Below are 17503 nucleotides of genomic sequence, written 5' to 3' on the forward strand. Positions count from 1 at the left end.
CCTTCTACTATTAGTAGCATTAGTACTAGTACTATTAGCATTAGTACTAGTACTAATATTAATACTAGCACTTCTAGTACGTTGTACTGCTAGTAGTAGTATTAGGTTGTACTAGTACTAGTATTAGGTTGTACTATCGCTAGTAGTAGTGTTACTACTGGTACTACAACAGCCTTCTACTATAATTACTAAGCTGCTCCCAGTGCTACATTCGCTTGTACTCGACTGAAGAAGATTCTTGTGGTGGCTAAATGGCTCGCTAAAAAAGTTAGCCAGGTGTCACACGTGTGTTATTCAGCAACCTGTCAGTGTTGTGTACCATCAATAATAGGACAAAGCGGTGACTTGCAGCTCAGAGGTCGGTGTTCGCCTCACCACCACCGCCGATAAGTGGGGGGATCGATGCCGACAAAGCGAGACAGATTGCCGAGTTTCGCAACACCCGCTGCGGTGTTTCACCTAGCAGTAAGTAGGTACCTGGGTGTTAATGGACAGTTGTGGGTCGCATCCTGAGTGAGGCGAGATGTGTGTGTGTGAGAGGAAAAAAAATATTGATAATCATGATTGTGGTCTAAACAATACACAAATAATCCGTACATAAAAGGCTGAAAATTATGACGACGTTTCGGTCCGACTTGGGCCATTGAAGATAAGGGGGTTTATATAATATATATATATATATATATATATATATATATATATATATATATATATATATATATATATATATATATATATATATATATATATATATATATAGGAGAGGAGGACAGGGACGGGAGAAAGAGAGGTAGAAAGAAGAACGTGAAGATAGTAGTGGAAGAGGTAGTTGTGTAGTAATAGTAGTTGTTGTAGTGTGTAGGGCGAAAAGTAGCGACACAAGAGTGGAGTGAAGCGAGGTCAGAGTCTGTTGTTTATCTCCTACGAGATCATTTGTGTACTGAAGAGGTGACAACACAAGCATTTTTCTTCTTCTGTAAATGCTAACAGGTAATCATTTAATGTATTTGTTGCTGTATCACCAGCTTATGGTGAATAACTGCCTCGTAGAACTTGATGGACTCATTCTGAATTCATCTGTCGTGAGTTAGAAAAATTTAATGTCTGATTCCTGAGTATCGTTTTCATTTATTTTAATACTAACCTTGTTTTGTTTACATCAGCTTCAGAAGTGCTTTACCAGACGTCAAGATCTCTGATCCTGTTGGGATGAAGCGGTGCTGGGCCAAGTTCCTGCATATGTTGAACTTATGTACGTTCCTATGACCAGCAGCGTCTGGTTGCTGACCAGCACTGAATAGGATCTAGGTATGACCTACGACAGATGCATAATTTCTTCTTCCAGGTACATAATGAGATCCCATCGGAGCAACTTGATGGCGTATTTGGGATCTCTCTCTGCTTGGCAGTGAGTTGTAGCAAACTTTCTTGGTTGTCTCGTTGACATCATTGTGTTGAACATCCCATCCTGTGGAACTTGCACTACTCAGACAATATTGGTCATTTATCGCTTTGATGCAAATACATAAGTACTTAGTATGGCAGTAAGAAGACTTGCAGAGTGTCTGCAGGTCAAGTTGTGTACCTGAACCGTTAACAGAAAATCACCAAAGTGATGTAAGTTCATAGCTCAAAGGAAACCTCTCTCCTCTTTCCCGATCTTATACCTTTCATGATAACTGCTAAAGTCTTTCTCAAGATGAGTTCGTCCTGGATAGATTGTTCGTTGGCAATGTTCTCTGCTGGTCTTATTATTTATACTAAGAGAGTATATGTGGTGCTGCTACTAGTGTAGGTGGGCTGCCACACCACAGACTTACCTATATGTTCTGGCAGAATTGATTTCATGGTTCAGTGGATCTGTAGGATGAGCATCAGAGGGCTAGTAAACCTATCTGTGATGGTTAATATTTGTCCAGTCTGCCATGGTTCAACTCCCACCCGTTCCCTGATCTGTTTTCGATCGTATTATTACGATTTAGTGATTCATTGTAATTTGTTTAGGGACGTTTCTACCATGAACACTAAAGGGACGTGATGTTCACTCAGTGTGTGACGTAAAATGCAGAGCATCGTAAAAGTTAGATAAGCTTAGAGAGGCCAGACATCCAGTGAGCAGAAAAATATTAATCCTGAGTAACGATGTTTCTGATCCTGGTTTCCATCTTTTTTGAAGTCTGTGATATTTGTTTTCGGTAAATTTCAGCGATGGGGTTAGACCAGAGTGAAGCAGAGGGTAGAGTACTACCAGTGGAATCACTAACGCTCCTTCCAAGGCAGCTGTACGGTGACTGGACAACACCAGCTCACATTTGCATGTGTTTAGAAAAAGACCTAGATTCTGTAACAGCTCTTTGATATTTCTGATGTATTCTAGTAGGGACTCTGTTGTGTACTTGAGAGTAACAGCATCCAGATGTTGAGTACACTAGAGTTTCTTATTGCTACAAAAATCTCGTGATAGAGATGTGGAGCAGGGAAGCAGAGGCAGAAATGTCTAGTCATTTCAGTTCTGACTTCCGCTTACATTCAGTGTGGGGATGCATTTTTTCAGTGGGATCTTGAAGTTTGGCTTAGAGCCACTGTTTTTTTTTCAAATTTGAAGGAGTCTTATCTTTTGTTAATGATGTTCAGTACTTCCTAGTAGATGTTATAGATGAAGGTTCTTACCTGGTAGAAGCTCTTAGAGTTCTCTTGTTCGTTTCCAGCCAACCTCTGACGTTCTGTTCATGAGTCTAAATTTCAGCCACAACACTCGTTAAAGATAAAAATCAACGATGTTCTGAACTGTCTTGGGTCATTCTTAAGTCATAACAGTGGTCCAGACGGGACCGAAATGCTCTCTAGTTATTCCCAATTTAAAACTTAAGTTGTGAATGGTTCCCGTAACAATACTGTAACTTGTATTATTCTCTCTTCTGCCCCAGACACCCCACATGTGTACCTGGCGATGGGTAGCAACCTCAGTCCAAATGAAATAAAGGAAGGAGACGATGTTTACTTTGAGTGCAACGTCAGAGCTCATCCCTACGTTTACAAGGTCCTCTGGTATCATAATGTAAGTCTAACCTACTTTATTATCGTGTGTGTGTGTGTGTGTGTTTGTGTTGAAAATAGCCCGGGTATTATTTTAACAAACACCTCTGGTTGTGAAAGTGCCTTGAACTCGCTTCAACTCTCCCTCGCCAGGGATCAACACACATTGTACCACAAATCCAACACCTGCTAGTAAGATTGAGTGTGATGCAAGTATTTATACTCTCAGCACTGACACACATTAAGATGCTCTACAGGATCAGACTTGTGTACATCGTGTCACCAACATGGAGAACAAGACACCATAACATTATACAACTTGAAATGAATATAAAATTTTAGGAAGCATTTAAAAGAAATTTAATTTTAAATAAAAGATGAAACAAAAAAAATAAAATGTGTAGGAAGTATTTAGCTACACGCGCGCGCGCACACACACACACACACACACACACACACACACACACAAACAAAAACACACACACACACACACACACACACACACACACACACACACACACACACACATACATACACACACACACACACACATACACACACACACACACACACACACACATACATACACACACACACACACATACATACACACACACACACACACATGCATACACACACACACACACACACATACATACACATACACACACACACACACACACACACACACACACACACACACACACACACACACACACACACACACACACATACACACACAGGTCTCCCGGCTCCCTTTACCCCCAGACCACAGTTTTAGAACAGAAGTTGAAGGTTTGGTACAACAACGCAAACGGAATAACAAATAAATAGGTAGAGTGGCATGAAAGAATCGTGGAGGCATCCTCAGACATCATAGCACTCACAGAAACAAAGCTCACTGGGATGATAACAAATTCTATCTTTCCATCTGAATATCAGATCCTGAGAACAGATAGAGGGAACAGAGGCGAAGGAGTTGCAATGCTCATTAAAAACCGGTGGAGATTCGAGGAAATGGAAGGAATAGAATAGAAGTGACTACATAGTAGGAGCTGTATAGCCCTTGTGGCTTAGCGCTTCTTTTTGATTAAAATAATAATACATAGTAGGAACAACTCAGACTAGGGGGTCCGAAGGTGGTGATTGCAGTCATGTACAACCGTCCACAGTATAGCAGGAGGCCAAGAGAAGAATATGAGAGCAACAGAGCAATGGTGGGCACACTAGCTGAGGTGGTCAGAAGGAACCATATGGGTATAGCAAAGTTAGTAGTTGTGGGTGATTTCAGTCACAAAGAGATTGACTGGGAAAGCCTGGAGCCACATGGGGGACCAGAAACGTGGAGGGCCAAGATGATGGAAGTGGTACTGAGAAACCTCATGCATCAACATGTTAGGGACACTACCAGAGAGAGAGAGAGAGGGAGAGAGAGAGGAGAGGATGAGCCAGCAAGACTGGACCTTATATTCACCTTGAGAAATTCAAACACTGAGAACATAACATACAACAGACCCCTCAGAACTAGTTATCAAATGGTCCTGAGCTTCGAATACATAGTAGTGTTACAGGTGGAGATAGAAGCAGGAGGTTCAGTTGATGGGAAAATCAGTAAATAAAATGGACTACGTGACAACAAAATGCAAGGAGACAAAGGAGAGGTTCGTTCCCAGGGGCAACAGATATAATGGGAAGACAAGAACAAGCCCTTGGTTCACCCAGAAGTGTAGAAAGTCCAAAATTAAATGCACTTGAGAATGGAAAAGGTACAGAAGACAAAGGACCCAGGAAAATAGAAATTACTTGAAGAGCCAGAAACGAATAAGAACATGAAAAGAGGGAGGCTCAGCGGCAATACGAAAACGAAATAGCATCGACAACCAAGTCTGACCCGAAGCTGTTGTACAACCACAGCAGGAGGAAAACAACAGTCAAGGACAAGGTAATCAAGCAGAGAGAAGAAGAATGGGAGTTAACAAGAAATAACCAGGAAGTAAGTGAAGAGTTTAACATGAGGTTTAAGGAAGCATTTTCAGTGGAGACAGAAAGGACTCCGGAAAGCCAAAATGTTGGGGTACACAAGCAAGTGCTGGACACAACACACACACAGCCGAGGAGGTGAAGGGGCTGCTATGTGAAATAGATACCTCAAAAGCAGTGGAACTGGACAACATCTCTCTCCGTGGGTTCTGAGAGAGGGAGCAGAGGGGCTGTGTGTGCCACTAACAATAATCTTCAACACATCCATCGAAAATAGGCGACTACCTGAGGTGTGGAAAACAGCAAATGTAGTCCCAGTTTTTAAAAAATAGGAGACAGGGACGTGGCATTAAACTACAGACCAAAGTTACTGACATGTATAGTACGGTTTCAGGGAAGGGAAATCCTGTGTCACTAACCTATTGGAATTTTATGACAAGGTGAAGGAAGTAAGACAAGAGAGAGAGGGGTAGATAGACTGCATTTTCTTGGACTGTAACGAGCCTGTGACGAGCGGGGTTCCACAGGGGTTGTTTCTGGTATATGTGAATGACATGACGGAAGGGATAGACTCGGAAGTGTTCCCGTTTGCAGACGATGAAGAGGATTCAGGAGAATAAGGCAGGACTACAGAGGGATCTGGACAGGCTGCAAGCTTGGTCCAGCAACTGGTTCCTGGAGTTCAACCCCGCCAAGTGCAAAGTCATGAAGATCAGGGAAGGGTAAAGAAGATCGCAGACTACAAACCACACTCAAAGAAAAGGATCTTCGGGGGGTAGGTGTATAATACCGAGCACATCTCCTGAGGCACACATCAACCAAATAACTGCTGCAGCATATGGGCGACTAGCGAACCTAAGAATAGCATTATGGCATCTCAGTAAGGAATCGTTCTGGATCCTGTACACCGTGTACATCAGGCCAGTATTGGAGTATGCAGCACCAGTTTAGAACCCACACCTGGTCAAGCACGTCAGGAAACTAGAGAAGGTGCAAATATTTGCAAAGAGACTAGTCCAGGAGCTATGGAGGATGTCCTACGAGGAGAGGTTAAGGGAACTTGTGGACAGGGTCAGAGGGAAACATGATAACGACATTTAAAATACTGAGACGAATTACCAAGATGGACAATGACAGGATGTTTCAGAGATGGGATACAGCAACAAGGGGTTGAAGACTAAGATGAGTCGCGGGCATATTAGGATGTATTTCTCTAATCATAGAGTTTTCAGGGAGTGTAATAGTCTGGAAAGTGATGTAGTGGAGCGAGGTACCATACAAAGCTTTAAGAAGAGGTATGATAAAGCAGGGAGAGTGACCAAGTATTGATCAGTGACGAGGCAGGGCCAGAAGCTATGACTCGACCCCTGCAACCACAATTAGGCGAGCGCGCGCTCACACACACACACACACACACACACACACACACACACACACACACACACACACACACACACACACACACACAGGAGAAGAGTGGTGGAACACCTAGAAAGGAATGATCTCATCAACAGCAGCCAACATGGTTTCAGGGACGGGAAATCCTGTGTCACAAACCTACTGGAGTTCTATGATATGGTGACAGCAGTAAGACAAGAGAGAGAGGGGTGGGTGGATTGCATTTTCTTGGACTGCAAGAAGGCTTTTGACACAGTACCACACAAGAGATTAGTGCAAAAACTGGAGGACCAAGCAGGGATAACAGGGAAGGCACTGCATTGGATCAGGGAATACTTGTCAGGAAGACAGCAGCGAGTAATGGTACGTGGCGAGGTGTCAGAGTGGGCACCTGTGACCAGCGGGGTCCCACAGGGGTCAGTCCTAGGACCAGTGCTGTTTCTGGTATTTGTGAACGACATGACGGAAGGAATAAACTCCGAGGTGTCCCTGTTTGCAGATGACGTGAAGTTGATGAGAAGAGTTCATTCGTTCGAAGACCAGGCAGAACTACAAAGGGATCTGGACAGGCTGCAGACCTGGTCCAGCAACTGGCTCCTGGAGTTCAATCCCACCAAGTGCAAAGTCATGAGGATTGGGGAAGGGCAAAGAAGACCGCAGACGGAGTACAGTCTAGGGGGCCAGAGACTACAAACATCACTCAAGGAAAAAGATCTTGGGGTGAGTATAACACCAGGCACATCTCCTGAAGCGCACATCAACCAAATAACTGCTGCAGCATATGGGCGCCTGGCAAACCTCAGAACAGCATTCCGACATCTTAATAAGGAGTCGTTCAGGACCCTGTACACCGTGTACGTTAGGCCCATATTGGAGTATGCGGCACCAGTTTGGAACCCACACCTAGCCAAGCATGTAAAGAAACTAGAGAAAGTGCAAAGGTTTGCAACAAGACTAGTCCCAGAGCTAAGAGGTATGTCCTACGAGGAGAGGTTAAGGGAAATCAACCTGACGACACTGAAGGACAGGAGAAATAGGGGGGACATGATAACGACATATAAAATACTGAGAGGAATTGACAAGGTGGACAAAGACAGGATGTTCCAGAGATGGGACACAGCAACAAGGGGACACAGTTGGAAGTTGAAGACACAGATGAATCACAGGGATGTTAGGAAGTATTTCTTCAGCCACAGAGTAGTCAGTAAGTGGAATAGTTTGGGAAGCGATGTAGTGGAGGCAGGATCCATACATAGCTTTAAGCAGAGGTATGATAAAGCTCACGGTTCAGGGAGAGTGACCTAGTAGCGACCAGTGAAGAGGCGGGGCCAGGAGTTTGGACTCGACCCCTGCAACCTCAACTAGGTGAGTACACACACACACACACACACACACACACACACACACACACACACACACACACACACACACACACACACACACACACGGGCCTCCAGTGATTCATAACACAGAAACATTAAATATCTCTTTAGTTTCCATTGAAATCTCTTAAAAATTGAATGGTTTTTCTGTGTAATTCTGACTAAGCAGATGAGAAGGTTTCAGGGAAGACTTATTTCATATTTAACCTACGTTTTTTACTTATTTTCCTGGTCTTTGGTTTATTTTCTTTTTTCCTATTCTTTAGTTTAGTTTTGTTTTTTACTATTCATTGGTAAATTTTTCCCTATTCTTGGTTATTTCCTATTCATTATTTATATTTTCCTCTATTTTATACCTGAACGCATTGTACACAACCTGAAGGGGGACTCATACCTTAACTTGCTAGATTGTCATCAGTGCAGCTCTACACTGACAAATTGACTATCATTGGTAAACCAGCGTTTACCTGAGGGTGTGCCGGGCCAGCTTCTGGAAATAGGAGGGTCTTCCCTCTTTTTTGCTTTGAGATCAGAATATTTAAGTCTTTTATAATGCGGTCTGAAGTTTGACAGTATGTTGGTGATTGCCGTGTCATTAATGTTGAGGTCGCTAGGTTATTACTAAATATTTAATGTTGATGGCTTACGATATACCTCTACTGCTACTGGTGCCCTGTGGCCTGGTGGCAAAAGCTCTCGCTTCACACGGTGAGGGTCCGGGTTCAGTTCCCGGTGAGAGTATAAACACTGGGCGTGTTTCCTGACACCGGTTGTCCACGTTCACCCATCAGTAAAATGGGTACCTGAGTGTTAGTGAACTGGTGTGGGTCGCATCCTGGGACAAAATTGACCTAATTTGCGGGAAATACTCAGCATAACAAGCGGCTTTCTATATAGTAGTATGTCATTGATGTCAGCTATGGTCTGTATACCTTGTACATGTACTGGTAGAAGAAAGGATATTATATTATCTTGCTTTCATCTGTCTGGCACCTGGCACTGGTCTGCTTGATGCCATGTCATTCTAGCTCGAGTCGTTCCCTTGAACGCTTTTACCTGGCCTTCCTGCTCATTTCTGCAAGCTCCTGGTGTGTTTGCAATACGGAAGGCCTAGAGCTATCATTCAACTTCCCCCGTGGTTGTTTTACATCTTGTATCGTTTGTTCTCGATTCTTGCATGCATATATAAGTTTCTTACATCATCTTTCTTACTTTCACCTCCATTTTCCACTTTTATTTCTATTCATCTTATTCTTTCACACACATTTTATTTCTTGATAACTAAGACAAATGTTTCTTTTATCAACATGTCAGTTTTCTGTATTATTCCTTCTCGTTCTTCTCCGGATTTGTTTTACATCATAATAAGTTAGAATATTTAAACAAACGATACCACGGGTTCTAACCCCATCCGTGATATGGTTTGTTTACAATCGTGTCATTACGATTTCGTGAGTCAAGTCAGAATATTTAATACAATGTTTTCTTTTATAAGTTGTAAAGCTTTTATTGTAATTTTTTTCTAATGAAATATGTTTATTAGTATAAACAAATATTTACTCCTCCAGGAACTGAAAATCGAAATAAATTCAACTCTTACCCTCAAAAAATTGATATTCCAGATTTTAAAACATTTTCCATCACCGTTCATTCAATCGTCCCTTTGTTTTACATTGATCATAATACACTGTTGTGTGTCTGGTGTGTTGGTGGTGTTGCAGGGAGTGCAGGTGCAACACAACGTGTCTGCAGGAGTGATCGTCAGTAACCAGAGTCTGGTGATCCAGAGAGTCCGTCGTCAACAAACTGGTCTGTATACCTGTGTGGCCTCTAACATCGAGGGAGACGGTCAGAGTAATGCAGTCGTCCTCAGAGTTCAATGTAAGACCAATATGAATTTTAGTGTGTGTGTGTGTGTGTGTGTGTGTGTGTGTGTGTGTGTGTGTGTGTGTGTGTGTGTGTGTGCGCGCGCGTGCATGCATATCTATTTACCAATATCTATGACCGCCACTGCTTTCTACGGTGTATGTGTATACTAACCTAGTTGTACTCGTCTAGGTGTATTCACCTAGTTGTACTCACCTAGGTGTATTCACCTAGTTGTACTCGTCTAGGTGTATTCACCTAGTTGTACTCACCTAGGTGTATACACCTAGTTGTACTCATCTAGGTGTATTCACCTAGTTGTACTCACCTAGGTGTATTCACCTAGTTGTCCTCGTCTAGGTGTATTCACCTAGTTGTACTCACCTAGGTGTCATTGTGGTTGTATATAAGCCACCAGATGCAACCTCCCAACAGTTCAAGGAACAGCTACTGAAAATTGATTACTGTCTGGAAAACCTTCCAGCTCCATCCCCAAACATCTTACTGCTTGGTGATTTCAACCTAAGGCATACAAAATGGAAGAATGCAGCAAATAATGTTATAGCTGAAACAATCCCCGGAGGTAGCGCAGATGAAAGGTCACACACACATGAGCTACTAAGTCTCTGCGAAAAACACACCTTAAGCCAGCAAATAGTGGAGCCAACAAGACTAGAAAACACACTTGACCTTATCTTCACAAATAATGAGGACCTGATAAGAGACATAACAATATCAAAAACAATTAATTCCGATCACAACCTAATCAAAGTCCAGACGTACATGCATAGGGGTCCTTATCAGCAGAATGCATGTACCTGTGAAGGTGTCTTCACAAAATACAACTTCAACAACAAGAACATCAACTGGGACCAGGTAAACCATGTCGTAAACGAAACATGTTGGGAAGATATCTTAAATGACATGGATCCAAGCCAGTGCCTTGAAAGGATCCACTTTCTGGCAGCTGAAGCATGTTCTAGGCATATTCCCCTAAGAAAGAAGAAGAGCAGGAGTAAACTGGAGAGAGAAAGACACTCCCTCTACAGAAGACGACGAAGAGTCACTGAGCTCCTCAGGAGTGTTGGAATATCTGATACACGAAAGGAGGCGCTGACCAGGGAAGTGGAAACTATCGAACTTAAGTTAAATGACTCTTACAGGAACCAGGAGAGACAGGAGGAGCTTAAAGCTATTAGTAAAATTGAAAGAAATTCAAAATATTTCTTTTCATATGCCAAAAACAAGGCAAATACCACATCTAGTATTGGGCCCTTACTCAGACAGGATGGGACTTACACAGATGACAACAAGGAAATGAGTGAAATATTGAAATCCCAGTATGACTCTGTGTTTAGTGAACCACTAATCGGTCTGAGGATCGACGACCCAAATGATTTCTTCATGAATGAGCCTCAAAACTCCATAAATGTATGCCAGATTTCCGACATTACCCTAACTCCGATAGATTTCGAAAAAGTAAAAGGACACAAGTGCAACTAATGTGACATTTTATTGTGGCAACGTTTCGCTCTCCAGGAGCTTTATCAAGCCATTACAAACAATACATGGACACAGAGGGTATATATAGGCTCAGAGTGAAGCGTAATACTAGTGAGGTACCATTTCGATGTTCACTAGTGGTGGTAGTAGTAGTAGTAGTAGTAGTAGTGGTAGTGACAAAAGTAATACAATATGATAGAGCAATTGATTCGTACAAGAGTAAAAGGATATAAAAGCTATTACTTGGGTAACATAAAAATAGGTTGGACAAATATTTTTATGTTACCCAAGCTTTTATATCCTTTTTCTCATGTACGAATTAATTGCTCTACCATATTGTATTACTTTTGTCACTACTACTACTACTACTACTACCACCACTAGTGAACATCGAAATGGTACCTCACTAGTATTGCACCTCACTCTGAGCCTATATATACCCTGTGTCCATGTATTGTTTGTAATGGCTTGATAAAGCTCCTGGAGAGCGAAACGTTGCCACAATGAAATGTCACATTAGTTGCACTTGTGTCCTACTTTACATATTGTCGGTAATTCTACCAACTTTATTATAGATCTCAAAAAAGCCATTGACAACATGCCTATGCACTCAGCCCCGGGCCCAGACTCGTGGAACTCTGTTTTCATTAAGAACTGCAAGAAACCCCTCTCGCGTGCCCTAAGTACACTATGGAGGAGGAGCTTGGACATGGGTGAAATTCCACAGTCACTTAAAACAACGGATATAGCCCCACTCCATAAAGGTGGCAGCAAAGCATTAGCTAAGAACTATAGACCAATAGCTCTGACGTCCCACATCATAAAAATCTTTGAAAGAGTGCTAAGAAGCAGGATTGCAAATCACCTGGATTCCCAAAATCTGCACAATTCAGGGCAACATGGGTTCAGGGCAGGTCGCTCCTGCCTATCACAACTACTGGATCACTATGATGTGGCCTTCGATGCACTGGAAGAAAATCAGAATGCAGATGTATACTTAATGACCCAGATACCTACAAACCTCTCACAACTAACCAAGTGGACAACCTTACTAAAACTTTTCTTCAAAGGACTCGCCGCATTCTGAGGGGCTCAGAACAAGGGAAGAAACTTCTGCACACCATGCCCAGCAACCCCAGACCTGCCAGAATGTACGGCCTGCCAAAGACTCACAAGCCTGGTATCCCACTGAGGCCCATATCCTCGGGAATAGGCAGTGCTCCCCACCAGCTCTCAGGAATTCTCGCCAAACACCTCTCTAAACTCTTGGGCACTATCAGTCCAGCACATCTCAAACACTCAGGTGATCTTCTCAATCGCATTCGCAACATCAACATCAGGAACAAGAAACTTTCCAGCCTTGACGTGACTTCCCTATTCACCAAAGTACCTACTACACAAGCCATCGATCTCTTGCGCAGAAAAATTGACGATTCACTTGATCTTCCCATTCCAGCCAGCGATTTCATCGACCTTGTTGAACTATGTGTTGGCTTTACGTGTTTCTCTTTCGAAAATCACCTCTTTCAGCAGACTTTTGGACTACCCATGGGTTCGCCACTCAGTGCAGTCCTGGCGAACCTATACATGGAACATCTAGAAGCCGAACGTTTCTCCACCATTATTCCTTCGTCTGTCACCTGGCTCCGTTATGTTGACGACATTCTCCTCATAACTCCTAAACGCTTCAACGTTCAAGCTCTCCAAGACAAGCTCAACCAGGTCGAGCCTTCAATCCAGTTCACACTTGAAGAAGAAGTCGACAACACTCTTCCTTTCCTTGATGTCCTGCTCTGCAAAGCTGACCACGAACTTCGTTTTAAAGTCTATCGAAAACCCACCAACCAAAACGATCTTCTCCACTTCTACTCTCACCACGACACCAAAACCAAACGTGGTGTAATTATAGGCTTCTTCCTGCGTGCACTCAGAATCTGCAGCAACGAGTTCCTTGAGGAAGAATGCACTATAATTGAACAAATATTTTCTAAACTCCACTATCCTCGTCACTTCATCAGAGACTGCAGACGGCGAGCATTAAACATCTTCAACACACCCAGAGAAGACACTGACGAGAAGAGATACATAGTCCTTCCCACCAACTCCATTGCCAAACATGTTTCCAACATCTTTGCCAAAACATCATTCCAAGTATCTACCTCCACAACCACGACCATCAAGGACATCACCAGTAGTAGGCAGGACAAGCCTCCATCCTCTGCAGGGGTATACATAATCCCTTGTAATGACTGCAACAAGTTATACGTGGGCGAAACATCAAGGGACCTCCAAACACGTGTTTCAGAACACCAATACGCAAGCAGGTCTGACGACACAAGGAATGCCTGCGTACAACACCGTAACTCACACAACCACTTGATAAACTACAGAAACTCAAGACTTATCGCCACAGAAGACAACACTCAATACCGAAGAATCCTGGAATCATCACTCATTTCTATATCCGACAACTTCAACCAGAATAGTGGCTTCTATAACATAGCTGAACCACTTGCCAAGAAACTTCTCCAGCTATCCCACATACACTGTAGAAGGTCGCTCACAACTTATCCAATCTCCTTTCCAAGCTACCCAAGTTTTTAGACTCTATAACCCCACTCGGTACATCATAGATGAACCTGACCTCAGCTGGCTACTCGCGTTCCTTCCACCCCAGGTAACTTGGCCCACAGTAGTCAATAAAGGATCACATTATACTGCAGTTTATATTGCCATAAAACATATGAAGAGCTCTGTTCCACAAGGCACAGTTCTCATAAGTACATAACATAAGAAAGGAGGAATACTGCAGCAGGCCTGTTGGCCCATACTAGGCAGGTCCTTTACAATTCATCCCACTAACAAAACATTTGCCCAACCCAATTTTCAATGCTACCCAAGAAATAAGCTCTGATGTGCAAGTCCCACTCAAATCCAACCCCTCCCACTCATGTACTTATCCAACCTAAATTTGAAACTACCCAAAGTCCTAGCCTCAATAACCCAACTAGGTAGACTGTTCCACTCATCAACTACCCTATTTCCAAACCAATACTTTCCTATGTCCTCGCCCCCTTCTTATTCCTCATCCTCATATCAGACATAGACAGAGATATACATCATAGCACCGTATCATCCTTTGCGGATGATACTAGGATCTGCATAAGGCTATCATCTGCTGAGGCCGCGGTTAACCTCCAAGAAGATATAAACAAAGTTTTCCAGTGGGCAACGGTAAACAATATGATGTTCAATGAGGACAAATTCCAACTACTACGTTATGGAAAACTGGAGGAGATAATAACTAGAACAGAGTATACTACAGACTCTGGCCATACAATAGAGCGGAAAAATAATGTAAGGGACCTGGGAGTAGTAATGTCTGAGGATCTCACTTTCAAGGATCACAACAGTGCCACGATCACAAGTGCAAAGAAAATGATAGGATGGATAATGAGAACGTTCAAAACGAGAGATGCCAAGCCAATGATGATCCTTTTCAAATCACTTGTTCTCTCTATGCTGGAATACTGCTGTACATTAACATCTCCATTCAAAGCAGGTGAAATTGCTGATCTAGAGAGTGTACAGAGATTCTTTACTGCACGTATAAGTTCTGTCAAGCACCTTAACTACTGGGAACGCTTGGAAGCACTTGACTTGCACTCGTTGGAACGCAGGAGGGAGAGATATATCATAATCTACACTTGGAAAATCCTGGAAGGAATGGTCCCAAATCTGCACACAGAAATCACTCCCTACGAAAGTATAAGACTGGGTAGGCGATGCAAAATGCCCCCAATTAAAAGTAGGGGCGCCATTGGTACACTAAGAGAAAACACCATAAGTGTCCGGGGCCCAAGACTGTTCAACAGCCTCCCATCAAGCATTAGAGGAATTGCCAATAAACCCCTGGCTGCCTTCAAGAGAGAGCTGGACAGATACCTAAAGTCAGTGCCGGATCAGCCGGGCTGTGGCTAGTACGTTGGACTGCGTGCGGCCAGCAGTAACAGCCTAGTTGATCTGGTCCTGATCCATCGGGAGGCCTGATCATGGACCAGGCCGCGGGGGCGTTGATACCCGGAATAACCTCCAGGTAACCTAGTTGTACTCACCTAGTTGTGGTTGCAGGGGTTGATTCATAGCTCCTGGCCCCGCCTCTTCGCACACGTGTGAAATACAATGCATATTAGCGGCTTTGTCCTGTACCTACCAATCTTTTATTGCACGTAAACTGTATCGTTTCTATGGCATAAGGAAATCAAAACTGCATGACTGCTTGTATGTGATGACCCGAGAGAGAGCTTGTCAGTACGTTCGTGTGAGAGAGGCAACAGTAAATTGATATACAGGCAGGTATCACCAGCAGGTATAGGGAGGGCAGATGTAGGGTGGCCAGGTGTAGGGAGAGCAGGTGTAGGGACAGCAGGTGTAGGGGGAGGGCTGGTGTAGGGAGGGTAGGTGAAGGGAGGGCAGGTGTAGGGAGGGCAGGTATAGGGAGAGCAGGTGTAGAGAGGGCAGGTGTAGGGACAGCAGGTGTAGGGAGGACAGGTGTAGGGAGAACAGGTGTAGGGAGAACAGGTGTAGGGAGAACAGGTGTAGGGACAGCAGGTGTAGGGAGGGCAAGTGTAGGGAGAACAGGTGTAGGGAGGGCAAGTGTAGGGAGAGCAGGTGTAGGGAGGGCAAGTGTAGGGAGAGCAGGTGTAGGGACGGCAAGTGTAGGGAGAGCAGGTGTAGGGAGGGCAAGACCTCACTGGACTGTGAGGTCAACCTCTACACTGGATTGTGAGGTCAACCACTACACTGGACTGTGAGGTCAACCTCTACACTGGACTGTGAGGTCAACCATTACACTGGACTGTGCGAGGTCAACACTACACTGGACTGTGAGGTCAACCACTACACTGGATTGTGTGAGGTCAACCACTACACTGGACTGTGAGGTCAACCACTACACTGGACTGTGAGGTCAACCACTACACTGGATTGTATGAGGCCAGCCACTACACTGGACTGTGAGGTCAACACTACACTGGACTGTGAGGTCAACGCTACACTGGACTGTGAGGTCAACCACTACACTGGATTGTGTGAGGTCAACCACTACACTGGACTGTGAGGTCAACACTACACTGGACTGTGAGGTCAACACTGGACTGTGAGGTCAACACTACACTGGACTGTGAGGTCAACCTCTACACTGGACTGTGAGGTCAACACTACACTGGTCTGTGAGGTCAACCTCTACACTGGACTGTGAGGTCAACCTCTACACTGGACTGTGAGGTCAACACTACACTGGACTGTGAGGTCAACACTACACTGGACTGTGAGGTCAACCTCTACACTGGACTGTGAGGTCAACCTCTACACTGGACTGTGAGGTCAACACTACACTGGACTGTGAGGTCAACACTACACTGGACTGTGAGGTCAACCTCTACACTGGACTGTGAGGTACACTGGACTGTGAGGTCACGCTACACTGGACTACACTGGACTGTGAGGTCAACACTACACTGGACTGTGAGGTCAACACTACACTGGACTGTGAGGTCAACACTACACTGGACTGTGAGGTCAATACTACACTGGACTGTGAGGTCAACACTACTGTGAGGTCAACACTACACTGGACTGTGAGGTCAACACTACACTGGACTGTGAGGTCAACCTCTACACTGGACTGTGAGGTCAACACTACACTGGACTGTGAGGTCAACACTACACTGGACTGTGAGGTCAACACTACACTGGACTGTGAGGTCAACACTACACTGGACTGTGAGGTCAACACTACACTGGACTGTGAGGTCAACACTACACTGGACTGTGAGGTCAACACTACACTGGAGTGTGAGGTCAACCTCTACACTGGACTGTGAGGTCAACACTACACTGGACTGTGAGGTCAACCTCTACACTGGACTGTGAGGTCAACACTACACTGGACTGTGAGGTCAACACTACACTGGACTGTGAGGTCAACACTACACTGGACTGTGACACTACACTGGACTGTGAGGTCAACACTACACTGGAGTGTGAGGTCAACCTCTACACTGGACTGTGAGGTCAACACTACACTGGACTGTGAGGTCAACCTCTACACTGGACTGTGAGGTCAACCTCTACACTGGACTGTGAGGTCAACCTCTACACTGGACTGTGAGGTCAACCTCTACACTGGACTGTGAGGTCAACCTCTACACTGGACTGTGAGGTCAACCTCTACACTGGACTGTGAGGTCAACGCTACACTGGACTGTGAGGTCAACCTCTACACTGGACTGTGAGGTCAACCTCTACACTGGACTGTGAGGTCAACCTCTACACTG

The 17503-nt window shown here is 44.2% G+C and overlaps 1 protein-coding gene across 1 annotated transcript in view; it reads left to right on the forward strand.

Moving 5' to 3' along the window:
- LOC128685844 (neural cell adhesion molecule 2-like) overlaps nt 1-17503 on the forward strand; it is a 367732-nt gene that overhangs the window by 332714 nt on the left and 17515 nt on the right. Inside the window, exons 8-9 of the mRNA XM_053772544.2 lie at nt 2928-3058; nt 9518-9677. Of these exons, the coding sequence (XP_053628519.2) occupies nt 2928-3058; nt 9518-9677 (291 nt within the window). The remainder of the gene's footprint in view (nt 1-2927; nt 3059-9517; nt 9678-17503) is intronic.

Source organism: Cherax quadricarinatus, unplaced genomic scaffold (assembly GCF_038502225.1).
Source record: "Cherax quadricarinatus isolate ZL_2023a unplaced genomic scaffold, ASM3850222v1 Contig10, whole genome shotgun sequence".
NCBI lineage: Eukaryota > Metazoa > Arthropoda > Malacostraca > Decapoda > Parastacidae > Cherax > Cherax quadricarinatus.